Here is a 22,085-nt window from a genome sequence, read left to right as displayed (position 1 = left end):
TACTTTGTGCAGTTTTGCACTACAAAAAGGACACAGCAGCACTAGATAAAGCCCAGAGAAGAGCGACTAGGCTGATTCTAGGACTGCAGGGCATGAATTATGAAGAAAGTATAAAGTTTTTAAAATTATGAAGGGAATTGGTACAGTGGATCAAGAACACATGGGCACATCTAGAAACTTGTTAAGAGTAAATTTCACACACATTTTAGGACGTTTGCTTTACCCAGAGAAGTACAGACATAAGGAATGAGTTACCAAGTAGTGTGGTAGACGATAGGAGTTTAGGGACTTTCAAAACTCAACTTGATGTTATTTTAGTATTAAGTAGGTAGGACTGATGAGCTTTGTTGGGTTGAATGGCCTGTTCTTGTCTAGATTGTTCTGATATTCTAATTGGTTAACATTTAAAGTACTATGCTATGACTTAAAATATACCAATAATCACTAGTTAATAGTTCCAGGTTACACAAATATTTTAGCACTCTAATGAGGGAAACCTAACAGGTTGGTCATCCCTCTTTTCTTTATTTTATTAAGTGCAAATGTTATTTTGATATGTTGGCATTTTGTAGTCATTGAAAATATTACATCTCAATCAAAATGAAGTCAGGGAATCAAAAGATATGAAAATTGTGCTTTTATTGTAAAACTCAAACACATACAACGAAGGGATATATAATTGAGAACAGTGGGTGTTTTCTGAAAAGCCTACCAACAGTAAAAAGTATTGTTTGAAAATCACATGACATTTACACTTCATCCCTCTGGTAAATAGTAAACTTGATGACATGTCCTAAACCCAGAAGGGCAAGTGGTGGAGACTATACTATGCCTTGCAAGCAATTCTTTTTATAATATAATAAGACAAGCACCAGGAATGGGTCCTTCCTCAGTAAGTAGCTGACAGCCATTACATGTGGTGTAGAAGAGACAGATTGAGGAATGAACTGAGAATTCTGTCAAATTTGGTGGAAACTGGCCCTTAAAAAAGGCTGTTGATGCATTCTCAGTCAGATACACTGTATCCCTCTTTGCATCATTGTTCAGATGTATTATGGCTCCACGCGCTACTAGCTGCCTTGTTCTAGGCCTGCACATGCATAACACTGGCTCTGCTTCACATCGCTTGCCTGGGGTCAGTGGCAACACTATCTGGTATGCTTTTCCAGGCCCAAGAGCCAATCCAAACTCTAGATACTACCCAATGTTTACTGGTGGCAACTCGCCTATCTGGAATTTTATGATTCTTTAATAGGTTATATGGTTCTTCGTAGAACTATTAAATGACAAAGCATAATTTCATTCTGGGAAAGGGTTTTTTTTGCATATAAAGTTGGCTCTTTGTGCTTTGAAAAACTTCCTAATATGAAGAAATAAAAAACTGAAATCTTTAATGTATGGCTGGCTACCTAGGAGAACAATAAAAGATTAAGAAAACCAGGACCTAGCTTGTGTTACATACATATGCAGCAAGAGTCCTTTTAAAATAATGAGGTTTCTCAAATCTGTTACCATCTATTCACAGTAATGAATCAAAATAAATAAAAGTTCTTTCTGAAATTTTCATGTGCATGGGTCTTGTGGGAATTAAAAATGGTTTCCCTATGGTATCACTCTGAAGAACTACTCTGGCACCATTTTTTTTAAGAGTACAGGTTGATGTACTTTAGCAGCAATGGCGTGGTCTTTTGTAAGTACTTCTCCTAAGTGCTCTATCTGTACCTACTACTCCACCAACTGCCATGAGCTGCTATTGTGGCCAGCTTCTTCAGGTAGCCCTCTCAAGTACAGACCAAGGACGTGAAACTATATTACAGATAAATTACTCATTATTGTTATTTCTGCAGTTATTACAAATTTGCAATTATCATATTGAACTGTTCGGTAGAAATCATGCTTTAAAATTGCACCTTCATTTTTCCATAAAAGTGATGTGGGGGAATTGAGGAGATGTAAAATGAAAGAGAACTTTACAGGGATCATAAGGTGGACATGCAGCTGCAAATGAACTGCTGAGAGGATTATCTGTTCATGTCCGTTCTCTGTGCCTCTAACCAGCATCAAATGGATCCACCATTTTACAATAGCTTATTAACATGGCCCACAGAAGTTAAAGAAACATTTTTGTGGAGTTCCAAATACAGTGTGATTAGTCTTATTAATGGCATATGTGCTAGGACTGAACTGACAAGCCTTTAATATATGCTTGTAGAAAAGGATTTCCTTCCCTGAAAGGGAAAATCATCTGCGACAGCAAGTTAATTACAAATAAGGTTTTTGGGAAGTGGCGAGGAGCTGCACAAGATACATCAGAGCTTTGCAGTCTTCTCCAGTATTATGTGGTGACACTGCTATAGTCTGTATAGCTTGAGACCCTTTAGTACTATTTATTAATAAGGTATCATGCAAATTTTCCACTTCTCTTGCTAGGACAGACATTATATGTTCCCTGTACAGTTGCCTTTGTGACCTCTCCCTTCTCCAACATTATAATTTATTTATACATATTTACCAGTGTTTGCAAGCTTCAACAATTTAGTCACTGCTGTGTTGTTTTTTTGTTTTTTTTCGGGTGGTTTTCAGATGTGCGTCTAAAGCCTAGGCTTTAATTTTCTTGTGTATTTCAAGTGTACTTCACTTATTACAGTTTTTCCTTCTTGCATATTTTGAATGCCTTTTATATTTTATGATTTGATTTGCATTGCTTCAACTTCATTCTATTTGGTGGGGTGGCTCACTCCCTTACCCTCCTCTCATGTACCACAATACCACATTTTTTACCTACAGCCTCGGTCTCTTTGCCATGTAACCTTGGCTTCTTTCTCTCAAACACCAAACTTTAGACCAGTGCTCTGTGAATACTGCAGTTGCCTGAAGGAACTTAAATTCAGCCAATCCAAGAAATTGCTTCCAGAGGCAGGATTGAATAGACAACAATAGGGTAAAACTCCATCTAGACTGTAGTCTGGTTTTTCACAGGGGTTCCATCTTGTTAGCTGACTAAATATTCATACAGAGGTGACTTCCTAGGTTTGCAAAAGGGACAAGTTACCACAAGGGGTTCCTCTTAGCCTACAAATGCAAGAATTTTGCATATTGTCACAGACATCTTCAGTGTTAAGTTCATATTATCAATAGAATATTAAGAACATAAGAAAATTGACAAGTGAGAGGAGACAATTCAGTCCATCAAGCTCATTTGTTTAGCTAATAGCTAAGCAGTCCCAATGTCTCATCCAGATACTTCAAGGTTGTCAAGGTTACTGCTTCATTGTACATGGCTTGCTGGTTTGTTCCAGATTCTCATAATTCTTTGTGTAAAGAATTACTTCTTGGCTTCAGTCCTGAATGCTCTTCCCCATAATTGCCACTGATGTCCATGAGTACATGATACATGATTTAAGTTGGAAGACTACTGCTGGATCAACTTTATCAATGCCTTTGAGAATTTTGAGGACCTGGATTAGGCCCCCACACGGTCTCCTCTTTTTGAGACTAAACAGTTTTAATTCTCTTGAGTCTGTCACAGTAGGACACATCCCTACGTCCTGTGATGCACTTGGTTGATCTGCTCTGCACAACTTCCAGTACTTCTATGTCTTGATTCTATGTAGCGTTGTGACCAGAACTATACATTCAACTCCAGATGTGGTCTCACTACTGCATTATATAATTTAAGCTGAATTTCTGAAAAACCTTCACTCTGAATGCTCCATGCTGTATCTATGATTTGCAGTACCTAAAATCATCATCAGATTTAGTTAAACTAATAAATAAAGATACTAATTGTTCTTTAGTTAATCTAATATATCAAAATGAAGTCTGGACTAAAAGATACTATCTTTGGCAAATTTTCTCAGTTTTACTAACATCAGGGCTTAATTTATGAACAATGCTCTTCTGTGGTTGAATGTTCAGACGTTTATGCAAAAGGGTACCTGTGTATGATTTGCAAATTCAGAGTTTACTGACTTGAGGTCTTCATTCACTGGAAAAAAACATTGCAAGCTATAAATAGCAGCAGGTAAAAATATCCCCGGGACGCCTTGATTTCCCCAATGTTTGAAGTTATAGGTGAACCTGGACAAGTCTGTATTTAATTTGAATGTCATGTGCTAGTGCCTACTGCACTGAGCAGTTTCTGTGTAGCGTGAGATGTTTGCATACCGGCTTGATCTATTTTTAAATGAACACAAACACACTTACACTGGTCTTAACTGTAGCTGTCTTCTTTTTAATGCAGCATATGAGTTAGCCTGGTAAGGCTAAAAACAAAAACAAGCCAAGAAACGTAAATGATAATCATCTAGGACACCACATTTAAAAGCCCAGCTCTGTCCATCTTTCTTTTATGCTCTGGATCTATTGCTTTTCCACAGTGGGAGCTGAGAGTCTACTGCTGCTCTGATCACAGAACAGCATAATACAAAAAACATTCTGTGGTGACAAGGGAGGCTTTGAAAAAGCACATTTTGAGGAGAGGATGGGAGCAGAGGCCTGTGTGCAGCATGATCCAAAAATGGATGAGATCGAAAGCAGATGGCTGATGTGCTCCCTGAGTTCCATTATCCGCTCTAAGAGCATTGCAACAGGCTTCTGATGGCATTCTGAGAGGCTACAGCCCCCAAAACATATTGCATATAGTGCACAATATAAATCAATTGAACTCATAACATGACTGCAACACAAGAAAAAGATGCTGCTTTTTGCAAAACAGACACTTGTATTTTTACGCCTCTGATTTTGCATACAAGCTGAAAATTTTAGAAGTGACATGACTAAACAAGCAATACATTTATGTAGTATACCCCTAGACTGGATGCTTTCAAAACGATCAATCAGTGCCTTTCCTTGGACTGCCACGGTGCTGTGAATGATTAGATCTGACCATAAAAATGTCCCGATGTATCACAGTGCTTTTTTTTTGTTGTATTAGGAATTTGCATAGTTTTTGCAGAGCACAGGGTCAGCCATTGTACAGCACCCCGGAGCAATTACAGGTTAAGGGCCTTGCTCAAGAGCCCAGCAGAGTAGAATCTCTTTTGGCAGTAATGGGAATTTGAACTGGCAACCTTCCAGATATCATTGCAGATCCTTAGCCTCATATATGAATATGTCCAGAGCATACAAAGCATTGTTAAAAAAGTCACACAAGGAGTTCCTTAGGGCTCTGTCCTCGGCCCCATGCTCGGCTGTATTTATATGCTTCTCCTTGGCCATATCATTCAAAGCTTTGGACTGGGTTATCAGTTTTATGCAGGTGATACTCAGCTCTATTTCAGTGTTAAATGTGAAACCTCCTCAGAGCTTTCTTAGCTCACATCATGCCTCAGTGAAATTAAAAACTTGGATGGAGCAGAACTCTTTAAAATTAAACCTCAACAGAACAGAATGTGAATTTCCCCTTGGGATTAATAAAGTATCTATCTATCTATCTATCTATCTATCTATCTATCTATCTATCTATCTATCTATCTATCTATCTATCTATCTATCTATCTATCTATCTATCTATCTATCTATCTATCTATCTATCTATCTATCTATCTATCTATCTATCTATCTATCTAACTGAACTCCTACAAATTGGCACTAAAGCATAACTTAAAAAAATGAGCTCCTTCCCAGTCAATCTTGACAGTGATCTCATTAGACTTTCTTCTAATGCAAGGAATCTTGGTGTTATCTTTGAATCCTCCCTTTCTTATTTCACCCACATAAACCACACTAAGAAACTTTCCTACTTTCGCCTCCATAACATATCCCATGTTAGCTCATTCCTGTCCTTTTCAAAACTTGTTCATGGCCTTTTCAAAACTTTATCACAATCTGCATTGATTATTGATTATTGTAACTATTTACTGGCAGGTGCCACTTCTAATTTTATATCATAACTCCAATTGATTCAAAACTCTACTGCAAGAGTCCTTACATGGACAAACAAAAGTGACCACATAGCACCCATCCTGCTTCGCCTCCACTGACTCCCTGTGTCTTACAGGATTGAATATAAAATTCTATTTATAAACTTAAAATGGCTTTGCACTGGACTACTCGCACCAGAACTTATCCATCACTATGCTCCTATTCGCCCACTAAGGTCCTCTGATTCTTGCACTCTATGAGTGACAAGGCCTTCAGCTGTATAGGGCCCAGACTTTGGAATGACCTAAAATTAATTAGATTAGCTGACTTGATTCATTCTTTTAAAAAACAACTTAAAACTCAACTGTTCAGGAAGGCTTTAAACCTAACCTAACATTCTGCCCCTTCTTTCAGTTTACTCTCTCTGTCCAGATGCTCAGTATAATTTGTGTGTGTGTGTTACAGTGATCCCTCGCTATATCGCGCTTCGCCTTTCGCGGCTTCACTCCATCGGGATTTTATATGTAAGCATATTTAAATATATATCGCGGATTTTTTGCTGGTTCGTGGATTTCTGCGGACAATGGGTCTTTTAATTTCTGGTACATGCTTCCTCAGTTGGTTTGCCCAGTTGATTTCATACAAGGGACGCTATTGGCAGATGGCCGAGAAGCTAGATTGCTTACTTTTCTCTCTCTCTTGCGCTGACTATCTGTGATCCTGACGTATGGGGATTGAGCAGGGGGGCTGTTCGCACACCTAGACGATATGGACGCTCGTCTAAAAATGCTGAAAGATTATCTTCACGTTGCTATCTTTTGTGCAGCTGCTTTCTGAAACGACATGCTGCACAGTGCTTCGCATACTTAAAAGCTCGAAGGGCACGTATTGATTTTTGACTGAAAAACAAACTCTGTCTCTCTCTCTCTCTCCCTGCTCCTGACGGAGGGGGTGTGAGCTGCCGCCTTTAACAGCTTTGTGCCGCGGTGCTTCGCATACTTAAAAGCCAAACAGCCCTATTGATTTGTTTGCTAGAGATTGTTTTCTCTATCTATGTGACATTCTGTGCTCCTGACACGCACTCCTTTGAAGAGGAAGATATGTTTGCATTCTTTTAATTGTGAGACAGAACTGTCATCTCTGTCTTGTCATGGAGCACAGTTTAAACTTTTGAAAAAGAGACAAATGTTTGTTTGCAGTGTTTAAATAACGTTCCTGTCTCTCTACAACCTCCTGTGTTTCTGCGCAAATCTGTGACCCAAGCATGACAATATAAAAATAACCATATAAACATGTGGTTTCTACTTCGTGGATTTTCTTATTTCGCGGGTGGCTCTGGAACGCAACCTCCGTGATGGAGGAGGGATTACTGTATATCACAAATTATATTATTTGTTCAGGCTTCTTCTTTTAGTATTGAATTTATTATTTTACTCTGGTTTATTGTCTTTTATTCTATTTAATGCTTTATATCTCCTTTATTTATCTGTTTTAGTGTTCTATGCGGATATTATTTGTATCCAAATGTTATATATCCCTGCTGTTCTTTGTCTCTGTGAAGAACGTTGAGCATGGGAAAGGCACTATATAAATAAAATGCATTATTATTATTATTATTATTATTATTACACTTCAGCTGTTACGGTAGTGTTGCTATGGGAAAGGTCAGGTTCAACCTAAGATAAATAAAGGTATTTTTTATTTTTACTTAAAATAATAATTTTATTGAGCATACAGAGCAGAGGGTGGAAGTTTCAGCACTTGGATTCTCATGCCTTTATCATCTGCAGTGTCTTTTGTGTAGTTTGCATGTTCTCACCATGCTCACATACTGTACGCTTCCATTGAATACTCTGGTTTTTCTTCCACAGCCAGAAAACATGTAGCTGGGTCATACCATTGGTCTTACGTGAGTAAGTGTATCAGAATGGACTTGTATCTGTCCTATAAGGATCAGGAAGGCATCTTCTGAGTGTCACAACCTTGAGCAGAAAAGCCATGTTTAGTACATAAATGAATAGATACTTTAATAGTTAAAAATATCTAGGATTGTTCTGTCTTTTTTTCTCTTTTTTGATATACTTATTACTATCCAAGGATTTTGCTTAACCTTTTATGAGGTCAGAGAGCAGGATCATCATTGTTTTATTGGTTAAATATAGCATGGCAGTGTATTGTGATTACAGGGATCAAATGTTAGCATTGCATAGACATAATCTACATGTAGCACAAGAACTAGACAAGCCTGTGTGTCTGACTTTAAAATAATATAGCAAAAGATATAATTAAAATGATAACATAATTAATTATGTAAATTGTTCAATTAATTCCTTTATATTGTCAGTCAGTCAGTCAGTCAGACATTATCCATATTGTGCTTGACTATTTTCATAGCTGTCTTGATGTAACTAATTGAAAATGACAATTATATCAATATTTATTTTATATTTCATGGCAGGGACTGATCTATTCAAAATTCCAGAACAAACCGGTAGTCATTATAATTTTCTAATGTTACATCCATCCATCCATCCATCCATCCATCCATCCATCCATCCATCCATTATCCAACCTGCTATATATCCTATCTACAGGGTCATGGGGGTCTGCTGGAGCCAATCCCAGCAAACACCGGGAGCAAGGCAGGAAACAAACCCCGGGCAGGGCGCCAGCCCACCGCAGCTAATGTTACAGTATATCCAAAATATAGTAATACCAATTCATCAAAACCAAAAGTAAACTCATAATCATAAGAATGATAAAACCTTAAAAATATTTCTAAATACATTAATAATAATTTGTTGAAATAGAAATCAAAAGTTCTGACAAAGACTCACTACAATTCTATTAAATAAAAAAATGGCACCTACAACATTCCACAATGACAACGACACACACGACATGGCAATGACGCATCTGCAGCATGAGATGTGAAGAAATAAATAAGATAATCTGTTGGTAAAATGTCAAAGATACCAAAAAGTGTCATTTAAACACATTTTAGTCCTAACATCTGTGTGGTTTCTTATCTCAAAAACCACTTAAGAGTGTGGATAGTCAGATGTTCAGGGTTCTCCATTCCACAAAAATTTACAGTACAGGTATGTAAACCTGAGTCAATTTACTAGTATTGGGCTTTATTGTGCTTGGACAAGATCCCCTAATTAACTCTCCAGATCCTCTAAAAAGCTAAAGTCAAAATTGGTGGGGTGATACCGAAAAACAAATCTTAAATATACTGTATGTGATGGTGTAAAAATCAACAATACTGGCTTTGAGAGATTAGATTATTCTAGCAGCCAGAAGACAGGTCTTCACAGAGAAGGCTGGAAGGCAACTTCCCGTGTGTTGCTTTATAGCCTGGGCAGGTCTAGATACTTGAGTGTCAACAACTGATCCAGCAGAGATTTTCATAGGAAATGAACTAATAGAAGGCGTTACAGGTTGCCGGTATATTGCTGTTGGTATAAAGGAACTCCAGTAGCATTTCTTTGACACACTTCTGCTGAGCAATTTGTTGGCTGAAAGTCCTCAGTGTTAGTGTGTCAAAGAGAAGATATGCAGCATTGTTCATAATGGCACTCAGTTTGCTTTAATTCCCTCCTTTGTTACAACCTCCAGGGGGTCCAGAGTGTGTCCCATAACACAGTCTGCCCTTGTAATTAGCTTGTTGATTCCATGGGCCTCTCTTGAAGTGATGTTACCAGCCCAGCACAAAGCACAGGTAGACAGCCTTATTATACTATTTAATAAAAGGAAAATCCCTAATTAGGGTTCATTTGTATGACTATTGTTATTATTGAACTAATTGTCTATTTTCATTTATTTTAGTGTTATATGAGCAAATCATTTTTAGAGCCAGGGACCACATTTCAATTAATGATAATGTGTTTATGTTATGAAGATTAGCCTTACAAAGGGGTTTTCAGGAATGGATTATCCTCACAAAATATTCCATAGTAACAGAACAAGACTGAAGCGTTTAACAAATGCTAGGACACTGATGCCCTCCACTTACCCTCCAGAGTGTATTTCAGACACTAATTAAGATTGCTGTCTCAAAACTGAATTTTATTTTCAGTTGAGACACGGTGGATAGGTTTTGGTTCCTTCAGAACCTACTTTAGAAAAAAGGATAAATTATTGTCTGATTTTAATTGGTAATTATATAATGTGTATTGATTATACAAGATATAGTGGTATTGGTTTAATCAAAACTGCAAAGAGATATGAACACAGAAAAGAATTAAGTTTTTTTTCACTGAAATAGAAATGTAAAGTGTTACAGTGATACTGGAGAAGAGTTTAAGGGATTATTTTTATCTGTCTCAAAATATTGAGGATTGCGCAGTGACAAATTAATGAGAGACAATCCAAACTTGGAATACATGTGTACAAGACATCCACAGACACTCAAAGACCTAACAACTTGATGGTGGTTGGCAGTGCTGGTCAAAGCCCATTTGGAGCCCTAGGTTGGGCTGACGGACTTTGCTTTTCATTGTCCATAGTGGTTGGTCGATTTTTTTAGACTTTGACGACCTGTGATCCTTCTTGGTGTCCACAGTGCTCACACTTCTATTGCACAAATAGTGCCAAAGGGTACTAAGCATGTGTGCTTTTACTTCCATAAATGGCACCTAGTGAGTAGCGGGGCACACTCGGTATCATCAGAGTTTGTCAACTTTCAAGTTTCAAAAGGCACCCATTTGTGCACATATTGTGGACAATATTATTATACTTCTGCAACTTGGTGTCTCAGACCACCCAGCATTTAACTTCCATAAACGGCACCCCTCAGATGAGGGCACTTAGGCGGCCACCAATGTTAGCTCTGATTGTTGGAGATCAACTGAACTGCCCTGGAGAAATTAATTTCAATAGAACAGTGCTGAACACATTGCTCTTTATTTGTTAATAAAATAAGGTGAATAAAATGTGTGGACTGTGACAGCAGGTAAGGGGTTATTTGGGAACTGTAAATATGTCTCCTCTTGATATATAATGCAAATAGTATTTTAAATGTGTTAATGTGTACACCTTTGTGTGATGTAAAACACCACAAAAACGTTATTGTGATGGTTTTAGAAGAGATTCTCGAAAGGCTTACTTTGCTCAGATGTGAGTTCTGCCTACTTAAACAAATATAATAATTTCAAAGTGAACAAATACAAAACAAATGTGCAGTAATGAAAAAGTGGAATGACTGAAATCCAGAAGGCAACATGGAAATAATAAGCCACAAAATAAGAAGAACCAAAGAATAAAATGCTTGAAAAAACCTCAAAATACATTTTAATTTCTGTCTACCTGGCACATGACTTTGCCATACTAAACTTGAATTTCATAAGACACACCTTAATTGCACATACTGTAGGTGAACACCATTCAAACAATATGACTTTAAAAGACAATAGATCACATAAACATTATGTCATAGGAAAAGGGCTGGGGGAGATCAGTTGTAACAGAAGAGCATGACCCCGTGGTATCTCTCCAAATGTCAGATAATAAGTATGAAACTAAAGGTATAAAAAGGTTTTGTATATTTAAAACACACAAACACACAAGGAAGGAAAAAACAAAGACAGAACACAAACTACAGAAAGAAAATAACAAACCTGCTGCCTCTCTGAGCCTTCCTGGTGGGACTGCTCATTCAGCTGCCCACTTTAAATATCAAACTCTTACTTTCCTGTCTTTCTCTCAATCCCGGCTTCTACCCCCTGTGAGACAGTGAGCACTTACCTCAAACTTAACTCCTGAATCAAAATTGAATAAATCCTTTGGCTCAGAGTGGCCTTAAACTTGTTCCTGGGTTGACTTTGGATAAGGCCTTAAAATCATTTCTGGTGTCAGGGTCATCCCCTCTATTGCTGTGGAGCTATCATGCTAGACCTTTGCCCTAGTGACTTCTATCCTGCTTTTCTGAGACATGCATTATATTTATAGGACTTACAGCCCCCTAACAGTACACTTTATTTCAAAACTGACTCATCAGTCTATATTTCATTTCACAGAGCCATTTTACCCCCACTTGTGTCATCATTTCCTTTCTGCCATACTCCTGGCAACTGGGCAACCTATCACACATTTTCATTTTCTTAATCAATTAGAAAAAAAAACATCTATAGGTCTTTAATTTCATTTCGATGTTATAAACAAAACTAGGGGGGCTCCGCCTCCTGCTCGCTTCGCTCGCCAACCCCTGGTGTTGGGTAAGCCGAAATACATTGATGTATGTATGAGATATATTGGAGTGTAAAGGTGTAGATGACGAACAAAGGAAGTAAAGAACCCATAGCATGGCACATTAGAAAGATATATTGGAATATTTCAGTTGTGGTCTTTCGTTTTGAACCCGTGCCTGCTTTGCTTCCGCAGTTTCAGATGCGCGTTGTAGCCATCCATGTTCATTGTATTTGTCCATGCGGGCTCGTTTCTGTAGCTCCGTCAGAGGTTCATTCGTTGATAGATTGCGTCATCTGGATCTAACACGAAGATATGTGCATATTTGCGTTTGTGATGTGGTTCAGGGTGCACTGTTCCAATCCGATGTAATATTTGTCCACATACGCAAAAGCAGTATGGGCCATTGCCAGCTGGTGGCCAGATATTTACCCCGGTAGATGCAAAAGCAAATGAACTATCCATATTACTAATGCAGTCCATAATGCCAGCTTTGCAGACGCGCGTTGTAGGCGCCTGCGTTCATTGATTTTATCTAGGCGGGCTCGTTTTTGTATCTCCGTCAGTTGTGGTGTTTCGTTTTGAACCCATGCCTGCCTTGCTTCCGCAGTGTCAGATGCGCATTGTAGGCGTCTATGTTCATTGTATTTGTCCATGCGGGCTCGCTTTTGTAGCTCCGTTAGTGGAGCTGTTTGGTGTTGGAGCAGAGACAGTTTTGCTTCCGCGGTTTCAGACGCGCGTTGTAGGCGCGTACGTATCCATGCGGGCCCGTTAGTAGCTCCGTTAGTTGAGCTGCAGTTAGTTCAGAAGCGCGTTGTAGGCGCCTGCGCCTTTCGTACTTTCTCGTGACTTCCGTACTATCTTTGTGGACCTTTGCGGTCTCCGTAGTGTCTTCCGTTTGACTCTGAGGTGAAGTGCAGAATCCTCTTTTCTGTGTGGCTGTGTCATTATTTGTTAGCTATGGGCGCGTTGTTGCTTCATGTCTTATTTACGTTAGTTGAGCTCTTTCGTTTTTGAGCCATGACTCCTTCGTTCGCGGTGGATCAGACTTCGCTTGCGGTTTATGAGACGCGCGCTGTAGGCGCCTGCGCACTATGTCTCCTGGTCCCATCGCCGTGTACCTGCATCCGTGCCTTCCATTCTTGGTTTCTTATTACCTGGACCATGCTGTGTAGTGTGGACGTTTAGTTCAGAAGCGCGTTGTAGGCGCCTGCGCCTTTCGTACTTTCTCGTGCCTTCCATACTATCTTTGTGGACCTTTGCGGTCTCCGTAGTGTCTTCCGTTTGACTCTGAGGTGCAGTGCAGAATCCTCTTTTCTGTGTGGCTGTGTCATTATTCGTTAGCTATGGGCGCGTTGTTGCTTCATGTCTTATTTAGGTTAGTTGAGGTCTTTCGTTTTTGAGCTGTGACTCCTTCGTTCGTGGTGGATCAGACTTCGCTTGCGGTTTATGAGACGCGCGCTGTAGACGCCTGCGCACTATGTCTCCTGGTCCCATCGCCGTGTACCTGCATCCGTGCCTTCCATTCTCGGTTAGTAATATGGATAAGTACCAATTAAATATGTTAAAAAGTCTGAATTAGTGTAAGCCACCATAATTTGGTGTTTTCATAACAAAGTAATAATTTACTTCATGAAGTGGAATTACATTATAATGAAGAATAGTTTTGTGAAATACTCGAAATATTAAACTGCATGTTTTAGTTTAAATGTTTAAAATCTAAATATTCTTGATTGTAATAGAAATTTGTCAGTTTTGCTTTGCACTCTCCCCCCACCATAACCTATCCTCTATGGGGGAGGAGTGAAAGCTTTAGATTCATCAAAAATTTTGATCTCTGGTTTTCGATGGATCTCAACATTTTAGTGTCCCCTGATACCAAAAATATTGATATCTGGATGATGAGTGTATGTCTGTGTATCACAGTTTCTTGAGGACGGTCCAGAGCTAAAATGCCTGAACAGAAAAATACCAAACTCGAAACTTAAGCCTGTTATGAGATGATGATGTGCTGATTAGATTTTGAGCCATATTGTGCAAGAGAAAGAGGCACTCTAGAGGATCCCTCAAGTACCATAATTCTGCAATTATGAACTCTACTCGTCAATTGCTATTGTAATGTCCTATTTTATGATCAGAAAGATCAGTATCAGAGCAGTAAATAATTAATTTGGGTAACTTGGTTCCTAGGACACAAAGCCTACTGACACTCATGTCCAAATCTTTCATCCTCTGATAGAGGTCCATAGAGGGCTACATGCCTAGTAAAGGATCAAAAAATACAAAAATAACATCATAGTCATAATCACTGACCTTGAAATAGTCTAAAACGATACCCCACATGCTTATGCTTGAAATTTGTCATTCTTCTGGGAGTTATTCTTAGATGGACTAGGACCACGGATAAAGAATCAAATGTCAAAAATGTATTTATATTCATGATCAGCAACCTCAAAAATAGCATAAAACAACACTCTGCATGCCCATATTAACAATCCCCAATTTTTTTAAGGTTTTTGAAAAGGAAAATCCTATTAAGGGATGAATCCCTGGGGTTTGTTCATGTAGTAGTCCTTCTGATCATTTTTGCTGAAGATATCTATAGGGTGTAATTTCCAAAGCATGGTCCCAAATGTCCTAAAAATGAGGGTTCTCAAAGACCAAAACAGGGAGCAACCCCAAAAAGCACAATGTCATACTGCATATTATATTTGGAGGTTTTCTCACACCAGAAACTGAAGTGATTTCAAATCATTCTTAAGTAATTATGAGCACGGTATCCCATAATGTAATACACTACAATGTGAAAAAGCCGAAAGTCTGCAGGTAAGGATCTTTATAGCCAATAATGAAATAAATGTGACTGTGTCTTCAATACTGTTCTTAATTTAAAAGCTATACTTTAAATGAAATGTTTAAATTAAGCCTATCCTCTATGGGGGAAGCCAATTTGCAATCTTTTATTTTGCTGGTTCTAGCTTTCACTTAGTAAGTAAAAGGAAATAACTACTAATACTACCCAAGAAGCATATAAATATTAATTGATATTTATAGTTTTTTATTGATCTTGATCATGCATTTTGTAACAGCACTGCCTCTTGCATCCGCTGAAGATGAGTCAGCAGCAGTATGACCTGGAATTCCTTTATTTAAATGAACAGCTTCAGTGTCAGCCACAGTGAAGCCAATTAAAAAAGTGCACCTGTCACAGTCATATGATCACTATTCTAATATGGCTAAAGTGATTAGTCCTTCTAAAGACAGCAAGACACCTAAAAAAATTCATTGGGCTGGCACTGACAAACAGCTCCCAGCACTACTTTGCTGTCAGAAGGTGGACAAGCAGAAGACCTATGGTTCAACCCAGCAGAGCACCAAGCGCCGCGGAAACCCAAAAAATGGCTCCTCTGTGTTGCTGCAGCTGAGATCTGAGGCCTGAAATTCCTGTTGAAGCTTGAGGTCGGGAAGAAAAGTCAGCCAAGCGACTGCTACCTCTGCACCATTTCACAAGGAGGTTCACTTGCCCACATATAGTGGTCAGATCTTTTCCAGAAGTGCATCTTCAAACACCCCTGCTGAACTATTTGATGGTGTAGCACTCAACTCCCCTGCTTTTTTGACCACCCAGCTTTTTTGAAGAGCTTGTGTGCCGTTGCAAGCAGTTGGATGTGGTAACTGAGACAGCTCACCACTTGAATGGAAGGCTATGTATTGGACTCCGACTCTTGCACCATTCATGGCTGACACCAGTGTTCAGTCAACAATAATGTGAGCTGACATTCTGTTATTCAAATGAGAAGCTTCAGTGCCAGCAGCAGGGGATCTTCTATAAATTGATGAGGCTGCCATAGTCACATGATCACACAAAGAACTGTAAAGCATTGCAATATCAAGAAACCATGGAAAAATCGCAAAAAGTAATTAAAAATAATAGGTTGTATTATACTGCAATATTGGTTGTTTTTAGCACAAAATGGTACAGAATGCACAGATTGAATGATTAAAAATGAATGTCACAACCACTCAGTTTATATCAGGTACCCTGTGCATGAGGTAATGACCTTATTGTTAGGCCTGGTAGGAGACCACGTCACTTAGATTTGATTCCACCCCTTCAGACTTCAGAGTTTACTAATCATGGGTTTCTTCATCACTTGGAAAGGCAAGAATGAAAGGCTTAGCTTTGCCTGGTATCACTTATTGGGGGACTCTCTAATTCAACCCCTCTAACTAAACATTGACCTGTAGCTGGCAGCTTATTTACATGCTAAAACTACAAGGATATAATAAAATGATGAACTGTCTCTAGATTGGATTTAGATCCAGTTACATGTTTTATTCACAGGGTTATTTATGCACATTTGGTGATTTATAACAAATTCTTTGGGAATAGAAGTATTAGCACTGTATGTCTTTGAAATGAAAGAAAGAAATCTTTGAAAACAATTACCTGGGCAGCTTTGCATGGTGCTGTTGCGTTTCTGAGAAAATTTCGTTGGCTGCACTGGAACTCCACAGCTTAAGGCATAGCTATTCTCCGAATCTGTGAATGAGAGACAGCTGTGAAAAGCACCATGCAAGAATGAAAAAAAAGCACACATTTTATGCAATTTATTTGTAATTTGCCCTTTTAGTGCCACCATTTGATGTAGTCATTTATTTTGATAAAAGGAGAACAAAGCTTAGTACTTTCAAAGCTACAAATGCAGATAAATCATGGCAAGGGGGTCAGGTCTGCTTCTTACGGGCCTGAATGTCTAGCCTTACGTTTTACCAGAACATAAACAAAAAACAAAGATAAAAAGAACTATAAAGTTAAAATGGGCTCTGGGCCAAGGAGGAAGGTAATGGGAATCAACAGATGTATAAGCAGTCTTCACTTGTCATCCTCTTCTCTTGTCAACACATTTTAATGATGTTACTTAATCATATGATTAAAAAAAAAGGTTCAGCAGAAAGTGCTTCTTGTGCTTCCATATTTTGGTATGTTAGTTTAGCAATTAGAAAAGTTTTATGGAGAGCCTCACCAAGCACCAGGGTCAGTGGCAGGTTATTTTACATTTTTAGATGTTTTTTGCTTTAAATGTCTAACTTTTTCTTCATATTGCAACAGGGAAGCTGTAAACTTTTAAAATACATTCTGATTATAACAGTTTACAAAGCTTGCTGTGATACCTCCAAATATCTACAGTACTTTAAAGCACATGTGGCCAGTTTGGTTGTGTCAATTAACTTAGCATACTAGATCTTTAGATGAGCATTTCACTACACATTGTACCTTATGTATACATTTATATATGATTTCATTTGATTTTGAGTCAAACAAAACACCAACAAAAAAACACACACAGAGACACAAGAAGAACATGTGAACTCCACATAGACAGTGCCAAGGCCTTAGGTTTGAATCAATAACTCCGGACCTGTGGAGCAGCAGTAATACAGTTGAAGGTAATCCTTTACATAAACTTAGGGAGAGTTCTTTAAAACTTACTTTATAAACCCTCCACAGGTTTTATAGTAACAAACTATAAATTGACATCTGCTTTGTGCAGGGCAAAAGTAATTTTTTCCAACCATGTTCACAGACTGAGTATTTCATTCTTTATTGACTATATCACAATTCCAATGGATCACAGGTTTACATATACTTTGTTAATATTTGGTAGCATTGCCTTTAAATTGTTTAACTTGCGCTAAACTTTTTAGGTAGTCTTCCACAAGCTTCTTACAATAAGTTGGTGAAATTTTGGCCCATTCCTCCAGACAGAACTGGTGTAACTGGGACAGATTCGTAGGCCTTTTTGCTCACACACTCACACTTCAGTTCTGCCAACAAATTGTCAATTAGTTTGAGGTCAGGGCTTTGTGATGGCCACTCCTATACCTTGACCTTGTTGTCCTTAAGCCACTTTGCCACAACTGCGGAGGTATGCTTGGGGTCATTGTCCATTTTGAAGAACCTTTTTCGAGTGAGTTTCAGCTTCCTTGCTGAGCTCTTGAGATGTTGCTGCAGTAGATCTACATAATTTTCCTTCCTCATGATGCCATCTATTTTGTGAAGTGCACCAGTCCCTCCTGCAGCAAGGCACACCCACAACATGGTGCTCCCACCCCCAGAGTTGATGGTTGGGATGTTGTTCTTTGACTTGCAAGCCTCCCCCTTTTTCCTCCAAACATAACGATGGTCATTATGACCAAACAGCTTGAACTTAGATTCATCAGAACTGAGGACATTTCTCCAGAAGATAAGATCTTTGTCCCCATGTGCCACTACAGACTGCAGTCTGGCTTTTTTATGGTGGTGCAGGAGCAGTGGTGTCTTCCTTGCTGAGCAGCCTTTCAGGTTATGCTGATACAGGACTCATTTTACAGTACTTGTCTTTAAGTTAATTTACAAATCGGAAGCCAAATATTGCAGCTATTGTTGTTTGACCAACATTTTTGACATGTATTTTTGTTAACTTGCTTGTTTAGATTCCAAATCCTTCATTTGTTCTTTTAGTTGTTAACCACTGCCTTCAAGGTTTAACTTAGTTCTTAATTAGCTGTAATAAACAATGCAAACGACAAAAAAAACAACAGCTCAACATTTAGCTTGGTCCCATTTATATTTGTTTGTTCATCGTGAGATATCTATTTTAATAAAACATTTGAAAAGAAATGGAAGAGAAAAAGTTAAGGACTGAGAACTATGAATCTACTCTGGGCCACAACACTTCTGGGTGATCTTAAATAAAGCAAACTTTACGATATAAGAATCACCAGACATGGCCAGATGAAAACATTAACAAGCAATAAATGAAATTAAGTTCAGTTATCATCAAGGATTAACTTTTAGTTAAGCAGCTGGTTTGAACAATAGCTTGCAGCTATTCTGGCCCTCCATTACTGATCCTGAGGAGCTGTGGACAACATACTGCTTGATTGTCCAGTTGCTCTAATGAAAACAATAAAATCTTAAGACTGCAAATACTTTTTAAGAGTTTTCATGTAGGATGATTAACTGTCATATTTATTAAAAGCGATTTAATATGTTGTGTTATTAGATGTGAAAAAGAGTAACTTCAAAGGGAAAAGGAAGCGCTACAATAAATTAAATAAATAAGCAATAGAAAGAGCTCAAGTTCCAATGTATTGTCCGTTGTACACATTGTACAATGTTCAATGAAATTCACACTTGCTTGTTTCCCCATAGCTTAGTGACAGTAGGAAGATTACAGCACCATACATAGAACACAGGGCAGTGAACACAACATCTGGAAATATATAGTGCACCCACGCAGCCCAACATGGATGCTGTCCAGTGATTGTATCTCTTTGAAGAATCTTTCGGTACCACTGGTTTGATGGTCAAATGCGTGGTTGCTCATGGAGTCCCAGATGAGGCACATTAACTGCAATGTGAGGGAGCATCAGTTATGGTACCATGGCCATGTGGTGCGATTCCCCGAAGGAGATCGGCTCACAGGATCCTCATTGTTGAAGACCCGAGTGGCTGGACCAGGCCAAGGGGATACACATGTAACACCTGGCTACAGCAGATAGATAGTCATTTCCAGAGGGTGGGACTGGACTGCATGTATGCCTGGGAGTTTACCAACCAGGATTTTGAGCGGTTTCTTCATGCGGTGGGTGCGGCAACGAGCTGCACCAGTGCATGCTCCCTAACCTGACCTGACCTGACCTGACCATGCAGTCCTATGCACCATTATTATGAGATGTGGATAAAAAAATGTCTATGAATCGAATGGTGTGAGCACTAATGATCTTGAACCATCTGCCTGAATGCATGAGGGAGAAAAGTGACTGCACAGGTCATTATTAATCCAATTTGTTCTACTAATGTAGAAAGTGTTATAAGTGTCCTGGATCCAAAAGCAGATGGGCACCAATTAAATCTCTGTCAACTTCACTACCCTCTCTGTAGTGATCTATGCAGGTGTCACTCTAGGATGTCATGCAGCAAGTAAGAAGACTCCACTAAGCATCAATAAAGTGAGTTGAACATAGATGGAGACATCAGGGCTTTACTCGGACTCTGAGGTTAGTAAAGGTGTGGGAGTTTCTTCTTGACAATTAGCTGAAATGCATTATGCCCATTGTAGGCCATCAATGGTTGTGACTTCAAAAAGTTTACAGCATTGACCTCTCCATGACATTCCTTCCAAAGAAGATTGAATTGTGTTCTACCTCCTGCTTCCTGAAAGTTTTGATCTGCTCCTTGGTTTTGCTGACATTGGGGGAATGTTTCTTGTCCTCACACTATTGTGTCACAAGGTAATCCTAATTATGGGGCTGGAGGTGTCTGAAGTAAAGAGGGGAGCCTTAGCATACTACCCTGCAGGGTACCAGGATAGAAGCTCTATACTTGTTCATTAACAACATCCTTTATATTACAGAGCATGCTTTTAAGCAACTTAATGTATTCTGCAAGAATGTTACTACAATACAAATGGAGCACAGGCAAGTCTACAGGGTCTGATAATGAGCTGGTTGCAGTTGACTGACATGAGGGCTTACGATTTACAGTACAGTTCAAATGCTAAGCCACTGGGCCACTAAGCGTCATTCGTGATCTATTCTAGTATCCCAAAAACCTGCTGTAAGGCCCATTTACAACTATCAAATCTCTCCATGGGTTTATAAGTAAACATGTGCCTTCTGATGGACTAGCATCCTTGCAGGGCTGGTTTCCCCCGAACACACTCCCTACAAACCTGTACTAGACAAGCACATTCAGATAGATTCAGTATATACACAGACATTAACAACCCACAGACAAGTAAACAAAAAGAAAGGCCACAACTAAGGTCATGTTGCCCTTGGAAAACTATAAACTGCACATCTGTTTGAAAAATCAGTAGCAGTTCAACATAATCCATTTTAGCCTGCTCTGCATGTGGTTTTTGTGTTTGTTTCAGTTCCGAATGAGGTTGTCTGACTCCAGCAGTTGGGTTTAATCTTCCAAGCCACATGACACAGAGATCAAAACCCCTGCTGCTGTGTTGTTTTTTTGGTTTCTTTTTAAATATGAACGAGGGGTGTGGGGTGTGGTGTTCAGTCTGATTTGGTTTCAGGCCATAAGCAAAAATAAATCCAGCAAAAAATAAGAGAAGTAAAAAAAGTCAATGTGGTCAAATAGTCTGCAAAATGGGTAAATGGACTTGATGATCGTACACAGGTATGCAGCCTCAAGATGACTTAAAACCTAATTAAAAATTGCATAAGGTGACTGTGTCATTTTAATAAGGTGCCTTTCTGAAAGAAGAAAACATATTGAATTTCTGTTCATAATGTGCCTACATACATCAATTGGTGGTTTGACAATCTGAGTTAATTTAAAATAAATGAAAGAAAAAGGGTGAAAAGGCCCAGCCCACAGAGATTCAGTATTGGAAAATCAATGGATGGATGACACAAAGGCTGACAGGTCACCGATGAAGGTTCACGTGTAAAGAAAGAAATGGACAGGCGTTATTGTTCCCCAGTTTGTTTGGAACAAAAACTGCATAAAGGGATATGAAAACATATTATTACAGAGTAAGAGGAAAGAGATTCAAAACATGTTTAAAATATCACGAATGTAGTGAAAAATCCCATAAAAATCTTTTTTAAAACTTTCCCCTAGAGGTCAGCAGACACACAAAAAAGAAACAAGGAAGGTGTGGTCTTGAAAATTGAACTGCACTCCTCATGTTGTAAAATGAAGGTTTTATGCCCATCCACCTATCTATTTTCTGTTTTTTTTTTTTTTTTGTAATGGGGGCAAGCTGGGGCACCAAACAGTACTTCTAATTCAAGCAACCTCAGCCAATTTACACTCAACACTCTCACAGAAGCTTGTCTTGGGGCTGTGAAAGGAATCCAGCTCTGAACACAGGGAGAACAGAAAAATCACACAGAATGCATCCCTCCCAGAAATCAAGAAGTGGCAGTTTTAATTTTTTTATTTATCTTTGCATTTTGATCATCCAAAAATAAATGACTGTTTACATGATCATAGAACTTCTGACTAAGAAAGGCACCAA

General features: G+C 38.8%; 1 protein-coding gene across 2 annotated transcripts in view; it reads right to left on the bottom strand.

The window, feature by feature from the left end:
- scube1 (signal peptide, CUB domain, EGF-like 1) overlaps positions 1-22,085 on the bottom strand; it is a 527,308-nt gene that overhangs the window by 25,247 nt on the left and 479,976 nt on the right. For both annotated transcript variants that reach the window (XM_028817682.2, XM_028817689.2), the window contains one exon: positions 16,505-16,597. In XM_028817682.2, coding sequence (XP_028673515.1) covers positions 16,505-16,597 — 93 coding nt within the window. The remainder of the gene's footprint in view (positions 1-16,504; positions 16,598-22,085) is intronic.

Source organism: Erpetoichthys calabaricus, chromosome 1, assembly GCF_900747795.2.
Source record: "Erpetoichthys calabaricus chromosome 1, fErpCal1.3, whole genome shotgun sequence".
Taxonomy (NCBI): domain Eukaryota; kingdom Metazoa; phylum Chordata; class Cladistia; order Polypteriformes; family Polypteridae; genus Erpetoichthys; species Erpetoichthys calabaricus.
The sequence above is the reverse complement of the archived record's forward strand: the minus strand, read 5'-3'. Positions and strand labels throughout refer to the sequence as shown.